The following is a 22,880-nucleotide window of genomic DNA, read 5'->3' on the forward strand; positions in this document are numbered from 1 at the left end:
GAAAGCTACCATTCACTTATTTTCAGTTATGACTTATAACTGAAAAGTAAAAGCAAAATAGTGATAAGAAGATCACAGGAAAACTAGATAAGGGTTTTCACTAGTCTATACCAGCAATTATAGACTACAAGTCATTTACACCTAAATGTGACTTTATAGATACAGCAATCTGAACAAACACTGATAGAACACAGTGACTTCTTTATTGCTTTGTGTTTGTTGTATGTATTTAGTGCATAGCGTTCATCTGCTCCTAAATTTCCAATGCTATAAACGGAGCGTTCTTAATAAAAGGCTAAAGTTGCTTCATGGCAGCTCTGCATACGGTTTTCTTTGTGTACTCAGATTCCAATTCAATTAAAAAAAAAATAAAGTGGGAAAGAATAGGAGAGAGCATTACACACAGACCGCAAGGCAGTTCTTGTGAAAGCCAATCCCTGTACAATACTTAAGCCCCTGCTTCTAATACACTAAACACAGCTGACTTCAAAATTCAAACCATGACGCTGTTAAACTTTTTTTTTTTTCAGTGAATAATTGTTGATACCTGAATATTTACTTTAGGGAAAAAAAAACATAAATGCTGCATTAAAGTTTGCAAGTTATAACTTGACAGATTAAAGAAAAGTTTTTGTAATACCCTGAGAAGTAGTTTATTTGCAGACCTTTTTATTCCTGAAAAAAACAAGTTCTTTATGTTCATCTAGCACCATCGAGGGGAAGAGAGAAGGGCCAGTCTAATCACAAAAATATGCAGAAGATACTGGCTTGCTTTTTACATACAAGCTCCACCCATAAATAGCTTAGTAATTTACTTTTTAACCTAGGCCAGCACTTTGCATACTGTACCTCACTGAGCTGCATGCAAGTTTTTTACAATCAACAATTTTGACAATCTGAAGGTAAAATTATATTATTTCAAATTAAACTATTAAAAATTAAGCCAAAATTTTCTCAGTCACAACACCCCCCGCCTTGTTGTTTTGGGGTTTTTAATTTTTTTTTCTCATCCTTTAGATGGCCTGTCTACCTTTCCATACAGAGGATTCAAATCCTACAGTTATTTTCAAAATTCTGTTATCTACCAGCAAATATTTTGAAAATATATTCAGGAACTAGTTTTGCATAGTGAAGCATTAATAGGACAAAACCCCTAAGAACTATATAGGCTATATATACAAATGAATTATGCACAGAAAACTGAGTTAGAGAAGTATATGCATTACCTACTTAAACAGTAAAATATCTTTCATATTTAGGTTTATAAACACAAGGGTTGGGAACTATTGAGTTCTTTTGGCTAAAGCCCAATATTGGCCTTATTTCAGTTTAATTGGAAGAGGATCTTGAATTCATCTTCTCCATGAGATATCAGGAACCTGGATTTCTGTTTGTACCAAAGGTTAATAAGAAATGTGTCTGCAAAAGTCAAACAGCATTAAATACCAAAAACTGATTATTATTCTGCAGGAGTTGTTCTGTCATTCATAATCTCTCCATGCTCCAACCTTCCACAGCTAATCTTTAATGGATGACATGCAAGAAAGAAAAATAACATCTAAAAAGGCACTCTAAAGTGAGCTTTGAAGAAATGGAAAATACTTCTCTTCTGTGCTGAAAGTTATTGCCACCCGAAGTTTATTACTGGCAAGATTACTTATTTCCTCTTACTTTATGGGATATTAAATCAAACTAACTCTAAGCTAACAGCCACTTGGATGTTTGTCTTCATTTTTGCTATTAAAACTACTGCACATACATTCAGTAATCATTTTTCAAGTTAATTTAGGAAACTTCAAATAATGTTCATGGACATTTCCACACCATATTCAAGAATTCCAAAATATCACAAATGTTAATTTTCAACACTTTTGTAAGAACAGCCGTGAAAAAAAGAGTCTTCATTGTAGGTATATTGCCAAAGCTTCCAAAAGACTGAAAGCTGTGTAACAGATACAACAGATAAAACTGCTTTCCCTTTTTTTCCACACTATATTGCTTGTCACTACCCTGGTCTTTCAGAGAGCATCTGCAGTATGCTAACACAGTTTTCAGGGATTAAAGGTGGTGTGCAACACCTAAGAAACCTAGAAGGGCTTGACTCAATCCACTTCTTCCTGTTGAGCTGACTTTAATTTTAAAAAGTATTCAATTTTGGTAACATTGTTATTAGATATTGGCACATTCACCCCTCTCCCCTCCCCCTCGACAGAATAGCCCTTTCTACAGAATAGATTTTAAAAGAAATATTTTTTATTCCACTTTCCTTCATAATTATTCATAGTCCCAATACATAGCACTGTGATAGGGACAAAAATATTCCAAGAGCTGATGCCAACTATGATATAACTTTTTGCAGTAATGGTGGGAGTTACTGTGAGAAGACTAGGACTTTGATATTTTTTCCAGTCTAGAGAGGTTACCACTATGCTCTACAATCCTCACTTAATACACAATCAGCTCTTTCCCCTAAAAGTTCCTATATATCCTCTGTATTATTCTTCTGTTAGGCAAAAATGAAGTCACTTATTATGTCCATCAAAGGTGAGATCTGCTGTCTCTGCTAGTTCTTTCGAAGATGCCTCCATCCTTTATCTTCCAGTCTGTTCTCAGAAGATGTGTGCTCCTTTTCCCTTTCCCTTCCCGCAGAATGCACCCCTTCCCTTTTCTGTTCAACACATGAACATTCTGCAGTCCCGCCTTTCAAGATTTGTCTATTCTTTATGCCCAGTTCACATGTGGCGTTCACTTTTTTCCTTTCATTATCCTAGTCTCAGTTCTTTTATGATGTGCTCTTCCCTTGATTGTCCCAGTGTTACCTACACCTCTGTTCTCCTCTTCATGATGGGGGGGTTGCAACTAATGGTACCTTCTGGCATTGGCTTATAATGAAAGGAAATCCAGCAGAAGAATAATGAAGAAACAGCAGGAACGTGTGGCAACTATGACTGCCAGAAACAATCATGCCTAATGCTTTAAAGCCTGCAACCAAAACTATGAATTCCATAATTTTCCTCACCTGACACAGAGATAGGGACCCAAGGAAGATCTAAAATACATCTCCCAGGCTAGTCAAATTTTAAAATAAACACCTTTTGAAAATAAGTTATTTACTGCACACAGTATAAAACATTCTCTTCAATCATGTGTATCTTCTGCCTCAACTCTACTTTTTCTTATTATTTCATGAAGCATTTAACAAATTTACACTTTTCCCCTTCACTTTTTCCTTGGAACAAAGTAAAACTCGTAAAGCAACAAGCTTTGGGTTTTTGTTTCTGAAGACTGTTGAAGCTTCATTTTAAAATGGCTTTTGTCTTCAGCTTTTCTGCTCTTTCCACAGGTCCTATTAAGGTAAAAGCCATCAATTAGAGTGTTGCATTTTAAAATATAACTGGAATATTCCTCAAAGTAGACAACATTTTTACGGTGTACTTTTCTGATGTCTTACAATATAATTTGTGGAGTCATTTTCTTATCATAAAGTCAGTACCAAGTAATAATAAAAATGCAAACACCCATATTTACAAGCTTCACTCTACCATGTGTTATACACTACAGTAATTAAACATTAACTAGCAACATGAAATCACAGGACGCATGTGTTTGTTCTCCTTTCCTCAAAAGACTTAACACAGGGGAAAAAGGTTTTTCCATAAACACACTGAGTCTTCTTTTTTAGGGTCTGCTTGTCCATTGGAAGTCCCCTCAAGGCTTTTATGTGAGACACATAGACCTCCACAAATTCAGATTGGTTCACATCATTCTAGATTTCAAAACATTTATCCTAACTTAACGTTCTTAGAACTGTAAGACAGGAAGCAAAAAACCTGTGAAATATTAATGATGCTTCCTTTTTGCAAACAGCTTAAATAGTAAGGATCCTCTTGCCCTCCTTCTCAGCATTTAAAGGATATTATACTTCCTGAACTTGTAAAAGGAAAAAAAAGGGTACTTTTCAAAGGTCATCTGTATTACACATTGTAGCACTCATTACATTTTGGCTTATTCTTCCTTTTAAAATGGAATAATTATGTTATTTATTATATTCATATTCATGCCATACTATCTTGAAGATAATATTATGATTAGGACATAATTAGAAAGTTGAAATAGTAATGTAGGAAAAAACAATTTACTAACAAATATTTCAACTGTATCCATAAAATAAAGTAAACATGTTTTTGACACACCTTTTGATATACATTTCTTTCCAGATTTTAATGAGCAATGAACAGCTATATCAAAGAGAATATTTATCTATTATAGGTATAGAAGTACAACACTGTGCAAATATTCAGGAACAAACACAAAACTTGGGATTCAACCCAAACAATTTACATTAGCTTTCAGCCACTGGATATAACTGTGATATGCAGTGCTGATTGTTTTTCTTCTGAAAATAAAGCAAGCAGCTTATGAAAATGAAATAAGAATAAAATTATGCCTGTATTTCAGTTTGTTTCCTAATACGTATATTATATTTGCCTTTCCCTTCCTCCACCACAGAAAATGTAGCAACTATCTTCCGTCTAGAATATATACAGGATATTGTATTCTTAGGAGTTTGACATTAAGTGGAAAATCAGCCTTCTGGTTTTTCAGCTGGAGAGTTTATTTCTACTCCATTTGCCTGAAGACAGTTACTCCTCCCTTCAGTACCAATATTTTGGGGACAGGTATTAGTACTATTAATATGTGTATGTGATTGTGTATGAGCACACAATTTTACCTAGCTTACACTATAATTATGAACAAATTATATGACAAATTTATAAAAGCAACTTGGAGAAAAACCTGAGTATTTCCACTGGGTACATTGTATACACAGTCAGTTTTCAATAATAAAAATACCCAGCTTCATTGGAAATTTCCGAAATCATAAACACAAACTGTCTCCATTCTTGTATGTTGCTCCAAAGAACAATTAAGAACAAATATCAGAATGCATTCATGTTCAACAATAACTTCAAAACCTTTTATTTTGGGTATTTGTATAAACTTCATTCACTGGAGACATACCATCATCAGACAAAAAGTCATTAAGTACCATAAGAACAGATTTTTCAAGAAAAATGCATGTCTCTAGTTGAGGTGAACGTGCGGCTATCTCCATACACGGGGAGGGGGGAGTATTGCTCTGAACGAGCTAAAACAATAAGTGGTATTTGAACTGCTGGTTGAAAGGTAGAGGCACTGGTAATCATTATTTCCCCTTGTTTGTTCAGGACCTTCCAACAAAACAAACAACCTTTTTGTGATTGGATTGACATGGTGTTAACAATGCATTTAATGCCCAAATCAGTATGAATACAGGTAAAGCTCCTGCTAATACCAGTACCAGGATGTTAAAGCCACCTATTTTCTAAGCAACTCTAAACAGCCACACATAAAAAAAAGAAGTCAAATCTTCCCTCCTTTAGTAAATAAAGCTAACATTCACTAGGCCACGTCATATAGCAACCGTGGGTACTCTATGAGCCATACAGCCATCTGTTAAACGCTTGCCTACTGTACCTGCAATCTTTTCTGCAATCTTAGCTTCTGAAGCTCTCTCTTGCAGTTCTAAGTCCAGTTTTATTGTCTTCAGCTCCTTGTCCTTTTCAGAGAGTTCATCTTGAAGCTGAATTGAACAAATGGATGGTAAGATTCTTATCTAGCTGAAACAGTCAATAAGCTTTTTTAACCACAACAAAATTTTAAATAATAGTTTCTTACCTCCACAATACAGACACTAAGCAACACAACAGAAGTTCAGTTAATTATATTTACTTATTTGAAAGACAAATGTTAAAAATCTCTTCTTTATAATCTGCTGTATTTTGCTCTGTGAGACAAGCAGCAATGTGTGCGTCACTGTTTTCACTTGGGATTCTCTTCTTCAGGTATCACCAGCTGTGGTCCTTCTTGCTAAGGAAATTCAGAATTATATGGAAATACAGTGCAGGTGGTGTCTGCATGAATAGCCCATTTCCTACCAAGAGTACTGATATCACACATCACTAGTGTAAATGCGTAATTTTTCATGTGCATTGCCAGATAGAAACTGAGATTCTTTCATGTGTTGAGGGCTTTCTTTTAACTGGGAATTCAGTAAATCTGTTCTTGGACAGATATCTGAGCTTGCCACTGAACATTCAATCACACTTCATGGAAAGAGTATAGACTTTTCTGTTGTTTAGACACATGCAACTACTACTAATGCTAGAAGCAACACAGTGTGCAAGTAGGATAGAATTTTCTTCCCTTCAACAAAGAGGAGGTATCAGGGCACATTCATTATCTGGATGACACATACAGAAGCATGAGCTCCAGATTCTATTAATGAAATCCTGGCCTTGGTTTTGGTCCTCCTTGGTTTTCATCCATGATGCAAGAGTCTATGTCACCGATTAAGAAGGTCAAAGGGCAGGATGAAAGACTTTTTTAATTTCAGAGAAGTAGTTGTTAAGCAGATACTAAGAATCCAAAATGACACAAAAGCTATTGATTGATGCACTAAAATAAATAACAAAACTAAATTAGGAACAGTTTAAAATGTATGTTTTGTAAGACAACCATAAAAAAGCAAATACTGTGATCTGAATATCTCAATTGTACCTTTTTATTTTTGGCCCTGAGAGTGTCCAATTCTTTTAAAAGGAATGCAGTTTCTGTTTTTCCTCCAAAATCCACAGCATCCTTCCAGGGGGATATAAATTCAGGGAGCATCCTGTTAGCCTTTTTTTCCATGGTGCTGTGTTTAGAAGGGAAAAAAAAGAAAAGACAAATAATGCAAAACCAGTATCTCTGTCACTCCCCCAAAATCAAAATACACAGAGTTATCAAAAATTGTTATGCATTGCAAATGTATTAAATAGCCAGTAAAAGGGATGTCCTTCTACCACTTCTTAGATCTGTAATACTGAAAAAAAATCTGTAAATCTGGAATAGTAAATAAATATACTACATTGCTAAGACATAAAACAGATGAATATAAACCAGCTATGAAACTTAGAAACAGAAAATACTTAAGGGAAGCAAATACTAAAAGCCTGTGCTTAACATGGAACAGCAAAGTCATGAACCATTTGGTGATCCAAATGATGCTCAGGATAAAAGAAAGCAAATTCTCCAGTAGGACAGACAATTCCATATGAAGCTAGATGAAAATATCCAGAAGATAAGATCTAGGAGCTCACCTTGCAGAAATCTGTAAAATGATGGTGTTATTCTAAACATTATAGCTGGCAACTGGAATTCCATACTGTATAGCACTCACAGAATTTTAAGGTAACTTATTTGGCCATAGACAGAGAAAAATAAGCCAAGATTCAATTGTCACAAAATTCTGTCTCAAGGTAAGACACTTAAAAAACCCCTTGGCTGTCCATCAACCTCAGAGATAACTCAGATCTCACTTCTAAGATGGTAGCAAAATCAGCAGATGAATGGATTAAAAGGTGCATTAGCAAATATTTTTAACATTCGTTTCCCTTAAGCATTTTCTGTTTATAGGCTTCATAGCCAATGAGTCATAAGAAGTAGCCACAGAAAAGCTACACCTTCTGAACTCCTATTTCTACTGCATGCATTACTTTCATAATGTGTAATCCACATCCTGGAAAGAAAAGGAAAGCTATCTGTTGCTCCAAAGAGTCATTCTCTAAGGCAGACAAGTGTTTGTACTCAGTTATCCTTTTCTTCACCTGCTTCCTTTGGATTTATTTTCTCAACAGTGTCTTAAGGAGGAGGTTAAGATCTGTACTCTGCAGGCAAACTATGGTGCAATCTAAGGCATATCACATCAAAAAAGCAGTTATTTAGTCTCATACAGTGTACACATGGGTTGGAACAGTGCTTAAACTGCTTGTCTTCACTTTCAAGATCCTTCAAAACCTATTTAATCTTTGCTCTATCTAGCAAACTTAATTTAGTATTGTTTTGGACTGCAAGTGATAGATAACTCTGAATACAATTGCCTAGACACTACAAACCTTAAGCTTTTTTTGTGTATTTTCCATGTTCAGGAGACACTTCCCATGAACAAGTTTGAGTATATCTCATCATCATCTCTCAGTCCCCCAAATGTTCTGTTCCTGATGTCTTGAAGAGAACTTGCAAGTCACATTGGTGTTACACAAAGACCATCATCTACAATGCAAACCAACACTGACTCTACTTTTTCTGAGTCATTCTATATCAAAATATTTTCTCATCTTATATGCTAAATGCGATCTATTTGGGGAAGGAGAGATTTTGTGCAGTTCGTATAGTATCTATGACAATCAGGTTTTGGCCTACGGCTTTAGGATCCTGCACGCAATATATTTGCAGATGAGATGGCTCAACACACTATTGTGGGAGGTTAATCTTATAGTTCAAGACCAGCCTGATTGCCAGTGTGAGTGGCACTGGTGAAGGGAGGAGCAATAACCTTGGGTTGACTCTGTGCTGTGCTGTTCTTAAGCACTTGGGATTATATTTGGCTTTTTGTGCAGGATGCATTGCCCCAACAGCATATCTCAGGCCCTAACACACACAAAAAGGGCAACAAGCCACATGGAAAAGTACTACGGACTGGTTTTGGCCCAATGGATCACCACTAGATCACGCTAAAGATAACAAAAATAGGTGTAGACTCTGCCAGACAGGTGAAGAATTAAAAGCATATATTTCAAAAGTATATATAAAAGTATGCATTTCATCATAGGGCTCTGCAGCCTTGATCCCATTTTCGAAAGGAACTCGGTCACTCTCGGTTAAGACTTGGGCTTCAGAATGCTTAAGTCACTCAAAACTGGTAGCAAGTTCCCTAGTCAGCTGGGTATACCTTTATATATTATGTCACATATAGCATGAGTGCATACATGTCTTAAGACTGCAGTAGAGGGCCATAGCTCAGTATGGAAATTAATAATAAATAATAAATGACCAAAATTAAGGACAGAATAAAATCTTCAGCTTGCCTTACACTTTTCAACCATATTTGCCCTTCTTCAGATCCCTTTCACAGACTGCCTGCAAGGTATTACAGCTCATCTTTACTCTTCCAGCTTCACCTGGACTTCACACTGCTTTATTCCTGCTTCCTACTCACTCATTTTACTTGGGCTATACTGTGCTTGCTGTGTAAAGTCACAGATACCACTAGACTTTCAGATCATCTTTTCTAATTCTGTTCAGTATGCATTTCTACAATTCTCTGGAGAGATCACAATCATTGAAATAGCTGCAGTGTGTCACATAAGCCACTACCATTATGGTATTTTCTATCAGTGCTAGAGAATACAGTGCTGAACTGCTGCATTCCACAAGGAAAGAAGGGCAGATATGGTCAGTCAAAGTGAAAAAGCTGACTTACTGATTCTCAGTTGGCAAGTAAACTTCCCTATCTTTATAAAAAAATCTCTATGTATACGATCTATCACGCGAATCTAGAAAAACTATATATCGGGATATTTGGTTTTACCTTGATTCTTCAGGACTGGAATTACAATCATTTTGGGCTCCTCTTCTTTGACTGGTTACTGGCCAATCTGAAAGTTTTCGTACTTCAGCTTCTGCCTGGATGAAAAACTCTGGTTTTTTTTGAGAATTCTGATGGAACTGAAACTCAACACAAAAATCTTCTTTTTTCTGTTGCAGGATGTGTGTTTCTAATTGGAAATAGAAGCAAACATTTTTTCATCTGAAGAAAGAAACACAAACTTGAGATTTCATATTCAAAAATTGCTTGCTATATTCTTGTTTGTAGTAGAAAGGAGAAAGTACTCTAGTTTCAGATTCACAGCTTCCTCATCTCACTAAGGAACAAAAGCTGTGTTACCTAGAGCACGAATGTATGAGTTATGACCTATTTACTGGATTTTTCTCATGGAAACCTGAAAAATACATCACCACTTCCTAATACCTCTTTCCTTACATGAGTACTTAAAATGATGTTGACCCTAGGAAATTATCTACCTATCTTTTGTAAAAATCAGCTCTACCCTAGTGAGACACAACAAATTTCTGCTGTAGACAGGTAAATTTGCAGGTTATGAACTAGAGTCACAATGAAGTCTTTTTCAAATCCATTTTGGCTACAAAAGAAGTATCGGCAAGTTGCAATTAGCAACAACAAATTTAAGGCCCCATTATTCAGTCCTGGAGTGTGCAAGGCACAGGCTCATGCTACTAAAGAACTTGAAGAATGCAAAGCAAAAATTGTGCCAAAGGGAAAAATTACTTGATTAAAATGTTGAGTGTGATGGTTCTCTTAAGCTTGGCTACTAGATATTTTTAGGACATATTTCTGATATTAAGGTATTTAAATGAAAGAAAGATCTACATACCACGAATATTTTTTCATAAAGTAAGAACAAGTATGTTTTAATTATAGAACTCTATTAAAAATTATGAGGAAGAAGCCTAAAAAAGCTGCAAATGGAAAATGTCATATATTGTTCATTCTTTCATTTAGATTAGTAGAGAACAAACACTGGAGTTTTTGCTCATTTAATAAAGTCCATGTTTTCAAACATTTTTGATAAATTATATGGTATACATTTTTTGATCCAACTTATTACTTCCTTCTCAAAAATAAGAAACTGTCTATTCAGTTGCAATCATTTACAAATAACCTGAAAATACACATCAATCAGTATCGAAGTGTCATGCTGAATGTAAGAAGCAAAAGTACAGATTCCATGTAAAAAATGCTGAAGACTGTCTCTAAAATCTGTTGCAATAGATTTCTCTTTTCTTGAAGAAGGAAAAGCAGAGCCAATGGCACACAGAGATGACCTGCAGATTGTTTGGAGTCTGTTTAACAAGTTCCCATACAAAGCCACGTGTTACTACCTTGAGAAGGAAGTTATTGTACCTGCTGCTCACCTTTATTCTGCTCACCTACTTCAGCACAAATCCATTTGAATCCACTCTCACAGTTCCTCTGAAGCATAAGAATTGATTTTTGTACTAGAGGAACAACAGTCAACAGCATATCAGAATCTTTGTTCCTGAGCAGTAATAAACATGTGGGGACCATAACTTCATAAAACATTTGCTAATATGTATAACCTAACAATACTTTCAGTAGTGATTGAAATACGTTCCTCAGATAGTTTCACAGCTAATGCAGAAACCGAACACAGCCCATGGCCCCCTGGATTCTTTGAGCAAATGTACACTGTTGTTCACTGGCTCCAAATCCTGCAAAGATTCCTTTTAAGTGCTGCTACATTTCAAAACAGGATTCAACCTCTTGCTCCTCCTTAAAGTAAGTAGCAAGTATATCTAAAGAAACAGGCATTAAAACACTCACTATGCATACTCTAAGAACCTGCCCCAACTTGGGAGTGGCAACATACAATGGCAAAATTCTGAATCCTCTCCAGTTAGTACTATCTGAAAACTAACCTAGTCCCGGATTTGAATACTGGCATAGCTTTCTATCATGAGGCATACACTTGGGGCTAAGATGTGTTTCCCATTTGATTTATGTTATAAAGAATGGGCCATCAAACATCATCCTGTTCACTTTTGCCACTTCAGATGCAGTGATGTCTCTCTCTCTCTCTATATATATATATATGTATGGTTGCAAGTTATGGTCTCACACATAACAACTTTTCTTCCTCTTCTTTTCCAGGGCATCAACATTTTCTATAAGCCACATATATCTGAAGTGCCTCAGGTGAAGTGTGTTGCATTCTGTGGAAGAATTCAAGCACAACATACCCGTTGCAATAACCAGTGACTGTATTGCCATGAAACTTTGTTCCTTGTTTAGCATTACTGCACTCTCCTTTGCCCACAATATATGAAAGTTAGAGAAAAAAAAAAAAACAACAAACTTCTAACCCCAAAATGCTAAGTAGATGACATTAGCTACCACAGTTACACTGGGACAAATCAAAAAAAGGGATTCTACCCCTTTAGCACAAGAGTAATCAACTGAATAAGTTTTTCTTCTTTTCACAGTTCCTGTTTTTTACTTTTCTGGTTTTAGTGTCAGGACTCTAAAAAGAGTTCACAGAATTGTCGCAGTTGGAAGGGACTGCTGGAGATCATCTTGTCCAGCCGCCCAGCTCAATCAGGGTCACCTACAGCAGGTTGTCCAGGCCTGCGTCCAAATGGCTTTTGAACATCTCAACAGCCTCTCTGGGCAGCCTGTGCCAGTGTTTGATCACCTTCATTGTAAAAAAAAGAAAAAAAAAAAAATTCCTTGTATTCAGATGGAATTTAATGTATTTTAATTTGTGCTTATTGACTCTTGTCCTGTCAATGAGTACTACTGAAAAGAGCCTGTCTTCTTCTTCTTCATTCTCTTCCATTAGGTATTATTCATATTGGTAAGATCTACTCCCCCACTCCTTCCCTTCTTGAGGCTGTGTCTCAGCCCCTCCTCATACATAAGATGCTCCAGTCTATTTGTGGCTCTTTGTTAGACTTGCTCCAGTAAGACCATCTCTTTCTTGTACTAGGGAGCTCAGAACTGGACTTGACACTCTGGATGTGACCTCACCAGTGCTGAGCACAGAGGATAGACCACGTTCCTCCGTCTGCTGGCAATGCTCTTCCTAATGCAGCTCAGGATGCTGCTGACCATCCTTGCCATGAGGGTGCATCGCTGACTTACGCTCAACTTGCTGTTCACTAGGATCCTGATGCCTTTCTGCAGAACTGCTTTCTAAATAGTTGGTGCCCAGCATGTACAGTTACATGGCATTATTCATGCTCAGGTGCAAGGGGTCACATTTCCCCCTGCTGAACTTACGAGCTTCCTCTCTGCCCAATTCTACAGCCTGTCGAGGTCCCTCTGAATGGAAGCTACTCGGTTTTGTATCATCAGCAAACTTGCTGAGAATATAATCTCTTCCATTATCCATTTTTCACACGGGGAGTGCACCACTAGGGACGTGCCTCCTACTGGGCTTCGTGCACCTGATCACCACCATCCAGGAGCAGACATTTAGCCAGCTTTCAGCCAATCACACTGTTTCCTTATTCAAGGAAATTAAATTATATTTCCTTATACTTGCTTTTTTGTTAGGATGCTATGGTACACAGAGTTCAAAGCCTTTCCCAAGTCAAGGAAAACAACATACTTCTTGATCCATGCTTAATTTCCCACTTGTCAGGATAAACCATTTTTGAGATTCGATGAGGTGATCCTTGAATACCAATCAGGTCTCTTGGATCCCTTTTCTCTCCAGAACTGTGTCCTAGGGAATTCTTCCAAGCAGATCTCTGAAGAGGCCCAAGTCTATTCTCCTGAAGTCCACAGTTGAGGTCCTGTTTTTTTTCCTGCTCCCTCCTCTCAGAATCCTGAACTTCACTACTTTGTGGTAACTGCAGCCAAGGCTGCCCCTGACTTCAACATCCACAACCAGTTCTTCCTTGTTTGTAAGTATCGACTCCAGCAGAGCAACTCTCCTTGTTGGCACCTCACTTGTGTCAGGAAGTTGTCATCAATAGACTCCAGAAATCTCCTAGATTGCTCGTGCCCTGCTGTTGTCCTTACAGCAGATTATCAGTGTTGTAGTCCCCCATGAGGACCAGGACCTGTGAACAAGAGGCTTCCTTCCAGTTGTCTGAAGAGGGCCTCATCTACTTTATCCGGTTTTCCTCCATGACCTTCCCTCTTATTGGCAGGATCAAGGATAACACCTTTTGGGTCCCCACAGTCTTGAACATCCTCCCCAGAGCCGTGTAGTCACATGTAATACTTGCCAGGTCACCCCAACAGTATCACTGGTACAGATGTGGAACAGCAGCAGGGGGGTAACAGAGGGCCAGGTGAGCCTCAGCAGCCTCACTGTAACATCCTGACTATGAGCTCCCAACAAGCAGCAAAGCTCCCTAGAAGATAGGTCAAGCCAGCAGACAGATTTTTAATTTTTTTTTTACACAACAGAATGATGTAAATGTGTCTGCATGATGAGGTAAACATCTGCATTAGCAGCTGAACTTCAGGCTAAATCCTTAGCCCATGTCAAGATATGGATTTTTATGCCTTCAACTGTAAGTTACAGCAGCTGGAAAAAAAAAGAATTTAGAATGGAACTAGACCTGTGCTGACATTCATTAATGCTAATGCTGCTTCTTTAAGCAACTTACATTTGCAGCACACCTTTTCATCCAGATTCAATTCCCTCAAGCACATGAGTAAGACTAAGCAGCATCACAGCAAGTCTGTAAGTGGCATTCCTGGAAACCTCAGGCAAAACACAGATGATCTGTTTTGTTTTGGTTTTTCTCCCTACTGGCTTTGTAAAAGAGAAGACAATGGCAGCTGCCTCCACTCAGAATTCAAAGCAGACTGCCCAAGGGCATTAAGGTGAGAGGTTTTTACTCATTTAATAAAGCTGTAATGTATTTTTTTGGTCAACATGCTAAATCTGTTAGTAGAGTGCTTTGGGGAAGACATTTTGAATACTGTCAGATCAATGGGCACAGCATTTTTTTTATTTTTAAAACCACTTTATACTCCATATAGCCCACGACCATCACCCCAAGTAATTTAGGCCTTGGTACACAGTAGCTTCTTGTCTTGCTGTTAAAACTACATAGCAATATTAATCAATGCACTTCAGTGCTTTTCCTCATGCCTCCTGCAAATTGTGTTGTGCACTAATTACCAATGCTGCAGAGACACACTGGGGACTAAGTAGCATTTGCAGTAATCAGGCTGCACAAGGAAGATCAGAGAAAGGGTAAAACAGCCTTACAAGCTTTGGAAAAAATGCTGTAGTTTCCAGTAAGTGGTGTCACCACCATTGCTTCTGGTTCTTGAGTATACTAAACAACTTATTTTCCATATAAAATAGAACAAGTTCAGTAGCCCAGATTAATATTTCACTACATGGAGAAGCTGAACAGCTGATGTTCTGTATGTATTTATCTTGAATGAATAGCTCGTTCACACTGAGGGAAAGAAAGGCTAATGTTAGGAAGAAGGAATATAAAGACACTGGAATTAAAGCAGGGCATTTATTGTAAGGGATGCAAGAGGAAGATAATGCTGTTGTGGCTTGAAACAGTAAAGGCAGAACAGAATTAAATGTTGTTAAGCTAGGAGTGTTTAAAAAGTAAAGTAAAAACATTGAATCTATCACATTTTGCAGGCAGTCACTATTTCTCATAGCTTCTTCTTAGAGCAGGGCATTGGCACCGAGAAATCACAGCATCAGACAATCCTGTACCGTCACTGATAATATGGAAAGAAATATTGAAGATGTAAGTGCACAGAAGGTGCAGATTCACCTGGAAAGCTAAGGAGGCAGTAGCTTTCCCTTGTGCACTGCTCTGCATATTCAGCAGTCCTGTCATCCAGCAGGAGCTGGGTGGGCGCCTCCTTCCCTCTGTTTGCAGTCTTTCAGCCCCCCACATGCTAAACCTTCCTGATAAGCTCAGAGGTTTGCAGGGGTTCTCGGAGGAATAACAACAAAGGAAAACAATCCAAAAGCAATGGAACATGCACATAGCACTGTAAAACACATGGTGGGCTACAGATCTGCTTGTAGATGATTATGGGGACATTGGAAGCCCTTGTTGGTGCTCCAAACCAGCTTCAAGTGTAATAGTACATACCACTTGCTATCTATAACTTCCTAAGATTTGTTTTAAGCTGGTCTGTGGCACAGACAAAGCATGTCCTCATCTGCCTGCAAAAGACTGCATGAATGAACCCCTCGAGGAATGGCAGTAAGAGGCAGAATACGAAAATGAGCAAAACCAGGAAGGAAGAGAATGAGCTAAACACACTCTGGGAGCACGAAAAGCTGACTGCAAACTCAGTAGCCCATGGTTCCTACATGATACTATCAGATTAAAAACATTTGAAAAAAATGCAAAACAAAACATGGTGCTACATTTGAGGAACTAACTGCAACCTCAGTCACTGAAAGGCCCCAAAAATTCAGTGATTGACAAACTCTAATTTACTGTTAATCATGTAGGTTTTTTTCTCAGTCAGAACAACCATAGAGCTTCAATTTATTTTTTTTTTTTAATTTATTTGTACAATACCAAAAAGACGATTTTCCTAACACCAAGAGGAAATATTCCCTATCCAACAAAACTGTCAAAGCAAAAAGCCATTCCACCCCTATACAAAACTAACCTGCTCCCACTGCAATAAAAGGACACACTTACTATAGTTTAAAAACACTTGCTCTTGCCCTTGCTTGCAAACCACACATCTAACTCAACTTGCTGCAATAGCTGTCCAGTGTGTAAGAGCATTATTCAAGAACTTCACTTTCTTTTTATTTTCATTAGACTAATTGCTACACTTTATTATTGACTTTCAAGTTATCTTGATATTTTTTGTACGTTAATAGAAACATTTCTGAAAAGAAAACTTTTGGGCATTTGTGTATGAGAATGCATAAACAACTGTATGTGTTCTAACAAGCTGTTAAGATAAGACAGTTGCTGCATTAATAAAAAGCAATTTCTAATAGCTTCATGTGAAAAACAGAATATGGAATTGTCTTAAATTCATAACATCTAATACCAACTGTTGCATAAAAATGGTTAATTTGGCAAAAACTAAGCCCCATTGCATTCCAGCTTGTCCTCAAGGTATCAGAGGGACTGGGGGCAGCTGAGTTTACCTTCTGAGTGATGGCCAGTAAAGCCAAAATAACCTTAGGTCACCACAATGAGTCTGATTGTGCTCAACAGCCAGTCTGGCATTATGTTGAAGTCAGATGATTATGGGTTCACCAACAGTTCAAGGTCGGGTCACGGTCATTGAACTTACACAGATTCACAAATAGTACAATATATATACTATAAGTCTGAGCACATCCAATGAAAAATTCTCACGACTAGATCCACATATGAGATTTACTAAAGCAACACCAACAGATTGGAATTCTTAGATATGTCTAATAAATGAAAAAAAATTAAATATTTAGGTCTAATGGAAAACTTGAACCTGATAGCCACTAACTTTTCAAGCTATGCAAATGAAATTAGTACTATGGCCAAATATTCCTTCATGAGTTGAAAATGATGAGTCAGCCTTTTTGGCAAAGACAAACATTCATTCACTTGGCTGTATAACTACTGGAACTTCTACCAAACAGAATGACTGTGAAAGACTCAGGCTGCTCAACAGTTCACCCCTTACTGAATGATTAAAAGACATAAATCCTGAAAGTCAGTGGGAAACCAAAATTAAAGGATTTTATAGGCATAAAAAGAAGAAAATGAGGCTGGTGGAAGAAATCTGATCCTATTGCCTGGCATAAGTGGCAAGAAAAGAGTTGTTTTAGGTTTTATACGTATTCAGAATGCCTGTTACTTTCTTTTTCATTTGTATTCGAGCTGACACAGATGCAACACACGTGATTTACGTGCATATCTCAATGGCTGTTCGTTATTTTTGACTTTTTCCTCACTATTCTATCTTTCTCACAATCTGCAAACAAGTTTTCAGAGTTAATCCCAAGAAAAGATTCTGTACTTAATTTTCAAGAAGTAATTCCTGTTTCTAGAAAACAATTACAAAAGCTCACTACAAAAAGTACAAGGTCAGTATACATTTTCTCCAAAACAAACAAACAAGATAAACTGCAGCTTTACTCACCTTTGGATTTACTACAGATTTATTTACATTACCAACTATTTAGGTCCCTTCAACGCAGTGTAGTATAATGAGAAACAACAACCTGCAACTAACAGCAAATGGCTGTCCCTTCATGACACACTTTTTCTGATGTTCAAAGAAAACTGGGCAAACCTTAAGATGATTATTCAGTAGGACTCTAAGATCTCACTAAATCACTTCTGTAGCATGGCAGAATGGCAACCACAGTAACCTGATAACTAGTGAAGACTGAGCTGAGAGTTGTTTTGTAATACAAGGGTAATTCCTTTCTTTCTCAGTGCTCTGCTCAGCCAAAATATTGCATATGACCAGCTAAGGCCTTGGCAGTAACGAAGAGGAAATCACCACGTACAAGCACTGTACACTTAGTGCCCCTATGATACATAACTGTGGGCCCTGCTGAGACCACCATGGGTCAACACAGAAGAATGCGGGCTATTAACTCCATTAACTTATTCTTAAGTAAATCTTACTCAGAACTGTTCCATATTTTATACCAGGATAGGTTATCTGTTCTTACATTAAGAAACAACTGACTGAGGTTCACTGAAATAAGCCTTGAGAACAATGCTTTCTGGAAACTCTCAGGTATTTTACAAAGGATGCATAAGCACTGTGTTAGTCATTTTAAAGCCATCAAGACTGAGACACACAGTTGAGGTTGCCACCTCAAGGTTACTGAACAAGCCACGGTAGAAGACAAACTGGGAAGCCCAGAACTGCAGAAGCTGTATCCATGCTGCATCTTGGAGCCTGTGCTACCACACTGGTGGCCCTTCCTGCTCCTGTCTCCTTCTCAGAGACCTCAGATTCTTCTCTTTTCTGTCAGAGAGGCTTTAGCAACTCATTTCCATTGGACTTCAAGAAAAAAAAAAGCAAATATTTCTACTTCTGAATGATAAAAAACTAACAGAAATTTCAAATAACTACATTGGTATCTTTCCACACTCCTTTATGTTAATTTTCATTCACATTCACATGGCATTTCTATATTAGAAGACAGATATGCAGTGTACAGTATAGACCAACTTCCTCTCATTTCAATAGTATGCAGAAGATATTAAATAACTTTTTCTTTTTTTTTAATATACACTGAATATCATTCTAATATAGAAAACTTCTGAACAATTAAAACTGTTTTAGAAGTCAGTCAGGCTAATGGAACAATACAGTTCCAATGCTCAAACTCTGGCCACAGCTAAGCATTTAAGTTGTCCAGAATCATGATCAAAGAGAACAACATATTCTTATTAGAATTTTATTGAGAAAGTTCTCTGCAAATGAATAAGAACAACCTAAGTTATATTTTGCATGAATGTCTTAGCTTGCTCTATATTCCATGACACTTAGACACACACACAAAAGACTTGAAAATATTTTATCTGCTAAAACACAGAAAAAATTAAGAAGTCCCTTAAGGAATCTAAAGAGAACAGTGAATTCATTCTGTGTTAACAATTTAAGCAGGGGACACATCTGTGTTACTTTGAATGCTTCTTTATTCACCTGTACTTGTGTGGAAGTCTGGCAACACCCCTCATAAAGAAATAAATTGAGAAGGAGATTAAGAACAGTTGGAGTTATTCTGGCAAAGGCAATTTTTTACAATTCTCTAAGGATTCTGATTATTTTAGTAATGATGTTTCCTTTGCCTGTCTCTCTCACTAAGTCTTTTGCCCTCCTATTTTGCATCTAAACAGCAATTGTGTACCAACTGGTGAATATGTAAAGCAGAAAAATGCTTCTAAGTCTTTAAAATGCACGGACAATCATTATTTTGGTATTCACTGTAGTAAACAGAGATGCATTTATTAATGTGTGAATATCAGACATTTCCTTTGGCATTCCACTCTCCATTTGCAATCATTAACACTGTTTTTTTAAAATATTAGTCTCTGAGAAGGCACCAGATTTTTGTTGGATCGGTCTCACACTTGAAAAAGCATTTTTATATTCCGAATGCATCAAAACAGCAGAATCTCTGGGCAGATACTAAATGGGATTCACTGAAACACAATGTTAGTTCTAATGGATGGATGATTGTGTTTGGTCTTTTGAAACTTTGAAGTATAGGTAAGTCTTGATCACACAAATTAATAAATCCTAAAGCTGGAGTTAACAATAACCATTACACCCAAATTCTGCAGCTTAGCCCAGCCAATTTTTCAAAAGGTCAGGTTGTGAACTGGAGAAGATCAGGGAGGTCCACCGCATAGCTTTGTTGCCAGGCATCTCTCGTCTGGATTGTTGCAGGCATTTATTAGTATTCGTCAGCAGACTCAACAAAGCAAACAAGAAACTCAAGCACGAATAATAAAATGAAATGCTGCTATATAACCCTTTGTCATTCAGCAAATATGGGACTTTTTAGCTACATTGTTCCTAAACCTGGGTTACTACTTTAATTTTTCTCCACAGTGCTGACTGAATGAGTATGCATGTGTGTTAAATGCAGAGCTCCCTTAACAACTGCAGGACTGCCATTTAATCTGTTGGTAGATGGACCATTTCCTGTGGGAACTCCAGCTATGATTTCCAGATCCACCAAATAAATCTCAGATTAAGATTCCAAATGAAACCTGCCTTTGGCAGATAAAAAATGTCAAGATGGATATAAACAGTAAAATTATAAATTATCTAGGTGTTGCACGATGACTTGATGTGCGTTTTTTGTTTACACTTTCCCCGATATCACAACTATACAAGGCATTCATCAAATGTCACACTTTCATAATATTGGAGGCATCATTAAAACTGTTTGGCTAAGGACCTTGAAGTGTTTAAGCAGTAGCTCAAAAGTATATTTGTGCAAAGTAGAAGAATAAATTTACATATCAGCAGCAGCTCATAAGGGATGGGTAAATATTCTGTTTATCTCTCATTGTAATTCAGGTTAGTTTAAATACAGGGTTTCAGGATATCATTACAGCCTATATGGAGTTATTACATAATTTCTAAACATAGTGTCTGCTAGACTTTTACTAAGCATGCTGTGTTTATGTTTTCTAAACCAGCTGAAAACAAAGTAAACCCTCTCATTCCGTTTTTCTTTCGCTATTTTCATACCAGACAATTGCTTTTCACATATAACCCCTTCCATTATCTAAATCTTAATGATCCAGAACTCTCTTTTATCTAGGCAGGGTCATGTTTCCTCATGCTCATTAATTATAGTGAAAATTCTCTTATCCAAATGTACTCAACCTCCCCTATTGCAAACAAAAAACTAAGGCTTTGCTGAATTAGAGTTTAAGCAAAATCCCAGAAAACAACAGCTTTAGAAGTCAAGAAAAATATTGCAATTTTAAGTATCCAACTTAAAAGAAAGGTCACTTTGCATATAGTACCAGTATGACACCTTGGCAATGCACCATTTTCTCCAAGTAAATGGGCTACTGAAGATGCAGGTGAACTCTCAGATAAAGAGTCTCCAATGCACTCCCTGGAGAACCTTTTTAAAATGTTTTTAACCTTTTTGTTTGTTATGTTTTTGCTCTGAACTTGAGTTTCATTCTAGTTGTCACTAAAATAGAAGCAATTAAGGTTTCTAAAGCAGAAAATAACCTAATTCTTCCTGCATTTGTGGTAGGCCTTCTAAAGCTCCTTCTGAAGCCCTACATAAAATTACTGTGGTAATGTGGTAAATGTGCTCTCCTTGAAGCATATTTCAAGACATTCTGAAGTTAGCTGCACTCATACTTTAAACACTTAAGTGATTTGAAGTGCAATAGTTTAAGGTTTGCATTCTCCCCATTTGTAGTGCTTGCAGTACTCAGTGCAGATAAGGCACTACAGATTTTCAGTGTACTTTAAAGGGTCTAACAAAGTCATATTCACAACACTCCAATGAATCAGGAAGATACTGGATACTTAATTGTGCTTCATGATGAGGAGTCCTTCTGCATGCAGCCTGGCCAGAAATGCACTGTATTTAACCATTCAAAACGTACAAGGAAAGACATTGGATGGAAAAAGGAGACACGAGAACTTACATACATGAAAGTGTAATTATATTTACAGGAAAGACCAGAAAGTATTTGACAATTTTCCAGCTGTCTTTAAATCCTTTTTATTTTCTAAGTCATGGCATACTATTCCCTCTTTCTCCATGCAAGATATTTTCTTCATCTTCCATACTTAGTGCTGCTCAGCAGTTACTAGCCACTCTTCCTACATTTGACTCACGCATAATCATCCGCCTCTTATGCTATGCAGAGAAACCTGCAACTGCCCGTGCCGCTTTCCAAAGGGATCTCTGCCAGCTAGCACACAGTGAGTTCAATGCTGAAAGCACAGCACACATGGAAGACGCTAATCAGTTCAGCCACACATGTGAAGAGGACTCTGCCTCTCCACATATCACGTAGATTCTTCTGTACGCACACCCAGGCGATATCCAGCTCTTCTTTCTTTCCCAGGTAAACAGCATTCCTTATTGATGAAAGAGGGAAGGAGAGGAAGAACAGGCTCACAGTATCTCCTGTTGAGGCATGTAAAAGCAGCAGCACACTTCAATATGGCAAGTATGGTTTACTCTGCCTCTACTAGAGCTTTGGAAGAAGGGCTTCAGGTCGACTTTAGAGAGTTTACAGCTGTCGTGGGTGCATTCTGGAGAAAGGGGAAACAGCACCTTTACAGTTAGTTCCTTTTTGATCCAAATAGAGTGTCAGATGAAAAAAATCTTTACAACACCACATTACTCTAAAAGCTTTCTTTACCCCTTCATCATTGTGTGCGTGCATGTGTGTTAAAGTCAGACAATAGTAATTCAAGGCAAAAAGTCCTTGTAATTACTATTACAAAACCAAATCAACAAAAAAGTATGCTAATATTATTATGCAACTGGAAAAACTTACTACTTTTAATAATACAAATACATAGGGAAGAACAGGAGTTTCATTTCTAGGAAGTTACCAAGAAAAATTATTCATTCTACTTAACCTTAATTAAAACATTAACTTAAGCATTCCCATAAATTAACTTAAAAATATTAACCTTAATGACTGTACATTGCCTCAGTTACAAGGAATGCAAACGTGATGGCTGACAATTAATGGAATTTATAAATGGGACTAAATAAATGCAAAAATATTTTTAGGGAGGTTTTATTTCCTGAATATTATTCGCTACACAGCAAAAGAATTAGAAATATTTTTGTAAGCAATACACTGGCATATATAAGGCATTACCATGACAATACAAGGAAGGCTATGGCCAGATTCATAACAGTAAGCATCATGAATTCATACAAGACCAATGCATGCACAAACACACCCTGCAATTAAGACAACTC

At 37.2% G+C, this 22,880-nt stretch overlaps 1 protein-coding gene across 1 annotated transcript in view; it reads right to left on the bottom strand.

Moving 5' to 3' along the window:
* Window positions 1-22,880, bottom strand: part of MIPOL1 (mirror-image polydactyly 1) — a gene marked incomplete at its 3' end in the record, with an annotated part of 192,035 nt that overhangs the window by 131,914 nt on the left and 37,241 nt on the right. Inside the window, exons 5-7 of the mRNA XM_082057458.1 lie at window positions 9,452-9,638; window positions 6,601-6,736; window positions 5,518-5,623 (exon numbers count right to left, since the gene is read on the bottom strand). Coding sequence (XP_081913584.1) covers window positions 5,518-5,623; window positions 6,601-6,736; window positions 9,452-9,638 — 429 coding nt within the window. The remainder of the gene's footprint in view (window positions 1-5,517; window positions 5,624-6,600; window positions 6,737-9,451; window positions 9,639-22,880) is intronic.

This window comes from Streptopelia decaocto (genome assembly GCF_964273445.1).
Source record: "Streptopelia decaocto genome assembly, chromosome: 7".
Classification (NCBI taxonomy): domain Eukaryota; kingdom Metazoa; phylum Chordata; class Aves; order Columbiformes; family Columbidae; genus Streptopelia; species Streptopelia decaocto.